Raw genomic sequence first — 10047 nt, 5'->3', positions numbered from 1 at the left:
TGCACCTCACCATCGGCGTCGAACCGCGCCATCCCGACGGCGTCCACCTCACAGACGAACTCTATTGGCCGCGCTGTCTGTGTCTCCCAGGAGATCCGGAACACGTCATGCACCAGCCTGGGCCCTGGGGGCCTCTCACCGAGGTGCTTTCCCTCGACCTCCTCCACTTCTTTGACGCGGGTGGATCCCGCCGAGGTGTCGCGACGCTCGAGTCCGATCCGACGGTGGGGAGGGGCCCAGGGGTGGGACCCTGGGGTCTCGGCTTCGGCTCCCCGGCGCGCTCGCCTCGCTGCGCTGGCGATCCCACCGGCGACAGAAGACGCCTTTGTGGCCTTCGCCGATAGCTTCCCGACACTTTTTTTGGGTGTTCTGCTGCACAGGATCTCGGATGCGCTCGCCGCCGGTTTGTGTTCCCGTGGACGTCGGCTCGGCCTTGTGTCGCGCCTTGTTTTGTGCTGCTGTACACCGAACTGGCGCGCGCGTCGGGCGCAAGGCGCCGCGCACGTCGTGCTCCTTTATTCTTGCCGCAGCAGGACAAGCTAGCGCCGCCCACGCCCTCCGTTCTCCAAGCTGTGGTTTAGCACACGCACTTTGGTAGTGTGTGGCCCAACAATTCCAATGGAGATGGCGCCCATGATCCTTCTTTGTCAGGAACATCAAGTCTGGTTTCTGAAGAAGTGCATTTAGAATTGAAGTTACAACAAGTTCAGAGAAGCGCCAAGACGAATTCGCATTTCTGTGAACTTCTTGTTGCCAACTCCAGTCGTGCGCAGGAACCCCTTTTCAATAACCATCCATCATGCATCCGACGGCTACCATTTAATTTCCTTTCCAATAGCACCTAATACTGTCCTTTTGGTGGCTTAAGACTGTTTTCGTATTGTAAACAGCAGTTAAAGCTCTGTATTAAGCATAAAAAGCTATCGATGGGATCTGCTCCGGTATCGGTTCAGAATTCTCTCTCAATCCAAGTATCGAACACCAGATTGGTGCAGGTAGCAACTTATTGCGTGCTCTTTAGTTTATCTGAATTTCTTTGTAATTGTCAGATATCCTTGTTCTTGACATTCTTGACATATAACAACGAACCTCGACGTAGCAATCGGGCCCGTCGGCCTGTCAACCGATTGGATGTGTGATTGGGCTGTGGTTGCTGAATATGATTTCAATTGGTGTTTTATAGGTCCTTTTCATTAACACATGAGGCAGTCTTTCAAAAAAAGAAAAACACACACAAAAGGCACCTTGAGCCCCATCTATCCCACCGCTGCTGTAGCTTGTACATACTGCCCTGGAGGGCTGGAGCTGGAGGAAAAGATCCCACACCAGCACCGCCCTTTCCTCCAAGGCCGCCGCACCCGCACGGAACCTACGACGGCGCACACCTCACGGGCGGAGGACTTGCCAGCCCCTCCGCCTCAACGCCATTCAGAGGCGTGCCAAAGGGGCGAGATCAACATATTGGCGTGATGGCACTTCATTTGCAATTGCGCATGGGTAAGTTATAAAGCTCCCCTTCGAAAGGCAAAATTTGCTATGCATATTAATGCTACCTATATGTACTAACATACTTAACAGGTTAGTTTGATAGAGCTAAACTTCCTACGGCGCGCATGCACAACTCACAAAATACACGTGGAGAACATAAAAAAAAGGAAACAGGATGAAGCAGGATACAACATCGCAAGGAATTGCACAAATCTGAAATGTCCTAAGCTGTTCGAATCAGGACGAAGCAAACCACTGGAAACACATTCTCTGGTCAATACCTGTTTTGTGATCACAAGAATAGGAACCCGTAAATGGAACAGATTTCGGCTGAGATTAATGTGGAATTCTGGAAACGTGTAACAAGACTAGTGTTTACCTCAATGAGTCGTGCATCCAACATAAGAATTGGGTCAGCATCAGTCATCATCCTCATCCTCCTGGTTATAACCGTGGTTGATCTTTTGAGCCCGGTACATGTCCGCGACCTGCAAAATTTGGATACGGTCAGTATCGAGACACTATAAAACATCGAACCGTTGAAAATAACATGCAACGGAAAACTTACTTGCTCAGATGTGGTCGCCTGTTCTGGGCTTTTATCATCACGTAATCGCAACAAACGAGGAAATCTTAAGGAGATACCCTAGTTCAATCAATTTAACTTTTAGTCTTCCCATGTATCACGATCTAGAAAGGGAGGAATGACAATGCCAAAAGGAAAAATACCAACCTTGTTTGGATCAACTATACCGTTAGCAGCACGATGCACAGGACTTATGCTCAGATCTGCAGCTTTAACCTCCCACACCTGAGAAAAAGCCAGAAAATTAAATCGACCGGCTTGACCCCTTCCATTGTGATTGCAACCAACCAATCTTCAGGACTCACATGAAAGGCGTATATAACAGCAACCATTCAAGGGCTACTTTTAAATGAGCAGAAATCAGATGGGTTCAGATTTGAAAGCATATACAAAGTCTCCAAAGAAACCAAAGAATAAAGTGAATGAAATGAAAATGAATTATCAAGGTTTAATGTTCACATTACCTCTGATGGCTCAAACCATACATCAGGGTCCATTGTGTCAGCAAATCTGTAGTATGCCTGTACAAATGAAAGCATTACTATGGAGGACAACAGAACACGATAACACAACAATCAATAAGAAATTGTCATTTAACAGCACGCTGAAGCCTGAAGGAATGCATCACCTTAGGCTTTTCTATCACTTTACTTCGAAGGCTTGAAGAACGTTCTTCGAGCTGTTGCTCAGAAAATCCAGTACCTAAATGCATCAGGATGTAAAGCATGAAGAGATGTCAAAGTAGCAGCTTAGGTTTTTTAATGAAAACAAAAAAGAATCTACCTATGTTGCATATTGTTTGATATTCTTCATTCTGCTCATCATAGCATGCCAGGAGGAATGATCCAAAGACACCTAATGAGAACACAAAAGGGGCAGAAACATGCATTAGCAGCAGAGAAAAATTAAGGCAATTGAGCTTTGTAAAATTGCTAATTGAACAGACAGGCGTAGGAAGCAAATAGAAACATTCAAATTTACTTTGTTTTTATCAGTAAGTATGCAAGATGGAATGAACCATCTACCTGTCCGTTTTCCTCTCCCATAAAAGGCAGCAATCGGTACCAAGTCCAAAGAGTCTCCAATACTGCCCAAAAGAAAAGGAAGATGCCACTCTTAAAACATAATTAGCAATAGTTTATTTATAAATCTCTACTGAAATACAGCTCACATGGACCCAGATATTAAAGTATGCTAGATAAAATCAAATAAATGATGCTTAAAGCTTGTTTTGGACCCTAGCATATAAGAGATAAATAAATATAGAAATCCTGCCCACTACGATTTTCTTGATTTTCATGCTATGCAACAGAGAGTAAATCAGTATCGCACGCAATGCGCTAACCTATCCATGTAGTCCTTCTTCAGTTTCAACCAATTGTTTGATCGCTTCGCTGGCTCATATGTAGCGTCTTTATCCAATGTCTTGATGATCAACCCTTCACAACTTCAGAAACTGAAAACTTAGTGGAAGGTAAAGATCTTGGCCAAAAACAAAAGGAAAAAAGAAATCTCTACAACAGAATACTTCAGAATTTATACATCAATAAATTACGATAAAAGGACAGCAGAATGGTAGTTTAAAAGAATATGTATGTTGCCTAAAATCACTAGAATTAACAGTTAAAATTTCCCTGCACAGAAAAGTTGCTTCAATGGAGTGATGTATACATGCTACAGCTAACATAGTATAATCATCATCATCTTATTTTCACAGTCCCAAGGTGGATACAGGTCTTTATTTCCTCTCACAACAATAGAATTAATGGTCCATGTGTGATACTCAAGAGTTTCCAGGCAAAGCAAACAGCCAGTATAGCATAAGTTATGCTATAAATAAATTTAAAGAGAAGAAAAACATTGTTGTTGGATATGCCTAGAATTAGCCACAGAGCACACTGAACTAGTAAAGTGAAATTGGAGAACACTTAAAAATTGCTGCCAATGAATCGTTTGGGGGGCAAAATGGACGAAAATGATTAGCCCATGAAGCGAACGCGCAAACGCCCACAATCTTCTGTTTCAGCAATCCCAAAGAAAATGTCTGAGGGCTAAAGGAATTACTATATGATTACTTACTTCAAGACCAAGGGAATGACTATGAAGGAAAACCTTTTTAACCTATTATTCTTTAAATTGCTCCTATATGAACACCCCCCCCCCAAAATAAATAAATAAATAAAATAAAAATAAATCAATGCTTCAATAAAATACTGCAAATCAAGTGTTTTGTTTATCTTGCCCCATTGTTCTATTGCACACACAACTTATAACCAACCCATTGAATTGGTAGAAGATATATTAATAAACTGGCCAATATGATTGCAAATCAAGTGTTTTGTTTATCTTGCCCCATTGTACTATTGCGCACACAACTTATAACCAACCCATTGAATTGGTAGAAGATGTATTAATAAACTGGCCAATGTGATTTAGAAATTTCAGTTACCTGGAGTTGACAGCTGTGTCAAGAAATTTCTGTATCTCCTCCAGGTCATTTGATGTAATTGCAGTTGCCAATTGAAAAACACCTGGTACTTCCTCGAAAGAGTTGTAAAGATGCTGACATGTATTCAATGGAAAGGAATAATTAGATCTCTAGAGAAAGAATAATGGTGTGTTTTGTATTATTCAACACCACAAATTTTGTATTTAACAGCTTCGGAGTAGAGTACTCTGTCAGTTTTCTGAAGATACATGTGTGCCAGACATATTCAGGAAAAAATAATAAAAGTTACTCCCTCCGTCCCAAATTATGGGTCTTTTTGGCTATTATAGGTTCATAGCTTTTGCTATGCATCTAGACATAATGTATATCTAGGTAGGACTGGGCATAATTACAAAAGGACCAAAAACCGAACCGAAATGACCGAAAACTGAACCAAAATAACCGAAACCAAGAATTTCGGTCATTAGTTCGGTCCCAGGTATGAGATAACCGAAGTTTAGTCGGTTAGTTCGGTTCTAGGTCTCGGTTAACCGAAAAAACCAAACAAACCGAAGTACTTGAATGAGGCCCATTATAGAATGCAGCCCGGCCCAATACTGAAACTCCCATACATATAAACCCCTTCCCCACTACCCTAACCCCTAGCTCCTCATCTCCCCTCCTCCCTCCTCCCTCCCTCAATCTTGGCGGCGCACGACCCCCTCCCCTCCTCCCTCCCTCCCTCCCTCAAATCCAGCGACGCACAGCCTCTCCCTGACCCTCCTCCCTCCCTCCCCCGTCCTTGAAGCCCGGGGGCGACGCAGATCCAGTGTCGGTGCCTCCACTCGTTCCTCGAAGATCCGGCCGCGTCGGTGCCTGGTCGCGTCGCTCCTTCCTCGAAGATCCGGCCTCCTGCGGCACGACTCGTCCTCCGGCATATGCTCCTGCGACCGCTATTCTGCTCCTGCTACCTAGTTTCTTGCGTATGTGTCTTGTGCGTATTGGATGTAATTTCTTGGTCGGATGAACTGGTGTACTCCGTGAGGCATTGATGGATTGTTTTTGTGCATATTGGATGCTCCTAGAACAATGTGTATATGCTATTTTATTTGGTTTGGACCTTCATCTCCGCAATGCTACATCTATTTTATTTGGATTGGACCTTTATCTCCACAAAAAAAATGCAGAAGGCAACGCTGCATCTCTATTTTTTTTCTTCAATTCGTTCGCTAGTACTCTGTTAGCTCAGTTAGTTCGGTCAGAACCGAAGACCTAACCGAACTAACCGAGACCGAAGCGCTCAGTTCTGAGAAATTTTAGTAACCGATCAGTTGCCGTTTTTACATAACCGAATTTTGTGAAAGACTGAAGAACCGATCGGTTCGGTTCGGTCTAACCGAATGCCCACCCCTATATCTAGGTGCATCGCAAAATCTATGAATCTAGTCTAGAAAAGCCAAAACGACCTATAATTTGGGATGGAGACTCTGCTAGGCTGGCTCAAAATTTCCAATTGAATCATTGTTGAAATTGACTGCAAACATGGGATAGCACAAATAATGCACTCGGTAGCAGAGTGAAAATGATACTACACATTAAGAGTCTACATGACTTGTACAGTACCTCTCGACGAATTTTGAGTTGTTCCTGGAGGAGAGGTTTCCCATTCATGTAAAGAATATCAAAGCCAAAAGTACAGACAGAAACTTTGATGTCATTTACGGTAACACCTTTGCGGGCCCTTGTGCTAAGTATCTGCAGCAAAGGAGAAACAATCACTGACCCTTACAAGTCACAACTAGCAATAGCAAATACACAAATGTAAACAGAACAAGGTTGCAAAAGCAAAGGCATTAGTTTACAACATAAAACAGGTTTAGTTTACAGCATATAGTGTTGTATGCGTAGATATTTCTGTGATGGTCAATTTGAAAGTAATCTAACTGGAAATTAAGAGATAATGAAATACATACCTGAAAAGGCAAAATTTTCTTTTTTTCACGATCGTAGGCAACAATTTCACAGTCCAAGACAAATGATTTAACTGTAGGCTTTCGGAATCTGCGTTGAGATGCTAAATGATAAGATGGATGGCAACTAAAAGTGCAGAAGAAAAAACACAAATCTGGGTAGATAATTCTTGAGCCAGTAACCAGATTTGCTTAAAAAAAGGTGGTATAAGTGGGCGCATAAATGACAGAAACAGAAGAAAATGGTTTCAGCTTTAAGGAAACATCCAAAATTAACTCAATATAACCAAGATATATAGGAATCCATAATTGGCAATGCCAGGTAAAAAAATTGCCATAGGCTACAGAAGTCTGCCTAAAAAGCTCAAAAGAACAAAGGTGGGCAAAGCAAATCTGAGGTGTCTTACATTCACAAGGCGATGAAATTAATCCCAATCAGACCTCAAAAAGTTATCACTATACCATGTGGGAACTTAGAAAACCACTCAGATATATATGAACTGATGAAAAAGTTATACCATGACCATTGGATCTGCATGGTGTTTCAAGCACTAGGAAAGTACTATATGCCTATATCTAGAATTGCACCATTTTTTGTGCCTTTTCAGCTCAAGTACAATGGTGAGTGAAAAATATGAAGTATACCTAGAAACTGCATCAACAACATCTGGATACTTTCCGGTGTTTCTTTCAGCATTCCGACTATAAATCTCTACCGAACCATCCTCCATGCAATGTATCTAAATTCCAAATAATAAAGTGTTAACTAAGAAGAACATGGGTCGAATTATAAAAAGGCTAAACATCCATGAGAGTTGATAGTACCTGAGCCCTTTCACCATCATACTTGTACTCACAAGTGTACTCAAGCCCCTGAAACTTGTCAATGATCTCCGAGACAGATTTTGTTGCTTTTGCTAACATAGGACCAACAGGTACACCTATGGAAAATTTGCATGTCTCTGGAAGCTTCCAAACTCCAGCTTCAAGTAGCGCTGGGACAATTTTATCGTAGATTGGAAGAACTGAATATACTTGTTTAATTATTTTTGCAGCCTTCAAGAACAAAGAATATACAACAAAATCAGTAACTGTCCATTCACAGTTGGCACTCATGCAAATCCTTTGATACAATTTTAGGAATAAAAGGTGTTGATCATGCACATCAAATCAACAATCCTCCACATATAAGCAACAAAAACTTAGATATGTTGATATAGGTTTAGTATTTTGCACAAGATTAACTATCTGATGCCCCTATAGGAGGATCAAAAAACCCTGGAAGTCACAAAACTTTGTTAATTCCAATAACAAGGTGGCAATAATATATTACTACAATGGTTATTCAAAATAGCCACCCCCAAACATTTGCATTCTTGAAATTTTCTATGAATGATTTCAAACAGGACTAGAATTAATGATATTGAAGAAGCACATGTAGAACCTTGTGAGTCATACATTGTATAGTACTGCTGCAGGGCTGATTAAGAAAAACCAAAGAGCTCATGTGAAGGCATTGAAAGAATTGCAACGCCAATCCTATCAAATCAAATATAGGGCTTATGTAAATAAAAGCCTGAAACAGTGCGGTCACCTCTTCGAAAGGTGATTGAACTTCTGGTGGTGAAGATTTTTTGTCAGAATATACGGCAGCTTGCCCAAGAGCCATTTGGACAGTTTTCTCTGCCAGGCCGATCCTCATTTTTGACTGCAACAAGTAACATTTTCAGGAAGATATTGAACACACACCATGTGAAGTACACTGAGTATTCCACAATTTACCTGAAGAAGACGTGTAATGTATTGAGGTTCACAGTCAGTCGCAGCAACAAGAAGTCCCTTGATATGGTTTCTTTTTTTATCTTGGCTGTCTTTGCCTGACTCCTGGATAACAGAATACTTGTTAAATGATTTCTTAACTGAAACTGCGTGCTAATGCATTATTGCACCAAATTATCAACTCTGGCAATCTATAATCACAGGCTAACTACACATTATGAATTACTTAAGCTAGTGTATATTTCATTATCACCCATCTTCCCAATAAAGAGTTCAATTTCATGTTGAAAATATCAAGTCTTGCAGGTTTGGTTAAAGTATTCAGCATGAGAAAAGCGAGAAATATATAGTACCTTTGCAATTGTCCGAAAAGTGCTAAGCACCCGAGATATTGTCAGTGGTTTTGGCTTAAACATCATCTTCTGCGATGACCTGCTTGCTTTCGCCACAAGCCCCAAATCACCCAATTCCTACAATCACCAAGAGGAACAGCAAATAAGTTTATGCCTCCAATTCTTAGCAGCTGAACCGATAGACATACATTCACCCAACTTCGTTACCTTAAGGTCCTTCTTAACATGCTCCTCTTTGCGTCCGTATGCTTCTGCAAGTGCACGGATGACTGATGCATCCCCAATTCCGAGCTCAATCCCCTCATGAGGAGGCGCAATCCGATTGGCTGAGAGGTACACCGTTGCAAGGAGATCATCCGGTGTCGTCACCATCACTGTCCGGAACACATTTGATAGGATTTCAGTAATGACAATCCGGCCACTCTCGTTGGAGATGAGATCAAGTGCCCGAGCCAGAAACAGGAATGGCACGGGCTCACCAGGCTTCCAATAGGCAGCAGCCATCGGGTCAAACTCACTGCCTTTCTTCTTGAGCTCTAGGGTGGTATTCTTCTCTTCAGACTTTGGGGAATCTGTGGGTTTGGCATTCTTCAGTGAAGCGGGCTGCTTCTTCTCCTCGGGTTGAGAAGCTTGGCCTTTAGCCTTGGTCGGTGAGGGTGACCTCTTCTTCTTCCCATCCGTCTGCAAGACAGTGTCGGATTTGGCCGCTAGGGTTTTGGACCTCTTCGGAGAGGGGGAATTCTCCTTCGCTCCATCCAATTGCGCGGCCGCAGCTGGACCCTTGGACTTCGCCGGCGACGTGGACCTCTTCTTCTCGCCAGCCGCCCCATCAGCCGGCGATTTGGGGGACTTCGCAGGGGACGACGCCCGCTTGGACCTCACCGGCGACGGCGGCTTCTCCCGCCACCGCCGCGGCCTCCGCCGGCTCGGCCTCCGCGCCGTCGGCCTGCGCCCGGGGCTTCTTCGGTGACGGCGCCGCCTTCTTCGCCTTGCTGGCTGCGGCCCGCGCGTTCCCCATCAGCACGTCCGCCACCGTGCGCTTCCCCCCGGCGCCGCCACCGGAGGCCGACATTCCCGCCGCCGCTGGTGCGGGTACCGCGCCGGCCCGCTTCGCCCTGGCCGCCGGCGGCTTCTTCTCCCCGGATTCGGCTTCGGCGGCGACCGCGGCCGCCCGGCGGCGGGGAGCGGCGGCGGATGCCGAGGAGGAGGAGGCGGCGAAGAGGCGGGGGCGGAGGGAGAAGGAGAGGAGGGAGGGAGGCGGGGCGAGGGCTAGGGTTTTAGGCGAGGGGAGCGGGTGGCATCGGAGGAGGAGCGTGGAGGTGGTGGTGGAGGTGGCTCGGAGGAACATGAGAACAGGGGAGGGTTTTAGCCCAGGCCAGCCGGGGTGGTTTTGGGTGGGTTGGAGGCGGGCGGGCGGGACCCGCCGGAGGGGAGGGGCTCGCG

The 10047-nt window shown here is 44.5% G+C and overlaps 1 protein-coding gene across 1 annotated transcript; it reads right to left on the bottom strand.

Annotated features, from left to right (window-relative positions):
- Positions 1-1461: 1461 nt before the first annotated feature.
- LOC101778667 (DNA ligase 1) lies at positions 1462-9737 on the bottom strand. The gene is made up of 18 exons (XM_012848968.3): positions 8812-9737; positions 8605-8721; positions 8255-8356; positions 8067-8180; positions 7298-7528; positions 7118-7212; positions 6476-6563; positions 6126-6257; positions 4524-4636; positions 3420-3521; positions 3100-3161; positions 2858-2929; positions 2703-2776; positions 2539-2595; positions 2222-2299; positions 2057-2134; positions 1868-1976; positions 1462-1769 (listed from the first exon to the last, which is right to left on the bottom strand). The coding sequence occupies exons 1-17, from the start codon at positions 9106-9108 to the stop codon at positions 1908-1910; spliced, it is 1881 nt and encodes a 626-aa protein (XP_012704422.2). The 5' UTR covers positions 9109-9737; the 3' UTR covers positions 1462-1769; positions 1868-1907.
- Positions 9738-10047: the final 310 nt, after the last annotated feature.

This window comes from Setaria italica, chromosome IX (genome assembly GCF_000263155.2).
Source record: "Setaria italica strain Yugu1 chromosome IX, Setaria_italica_v2.0, whole genome shotgun sequence".
Classification (NCBI taxonomy): domain Eukaryota; kingdom Viridiplantae; phylum Streptophyta; class Magnoliopsida; order Poales; family Poaceae; genus Setaria; species Setaria italica.
Note: the sequence above shows the minus strand (reverse complement) of the source record. Positions and strands in the feature narration are given on the sequence as shown.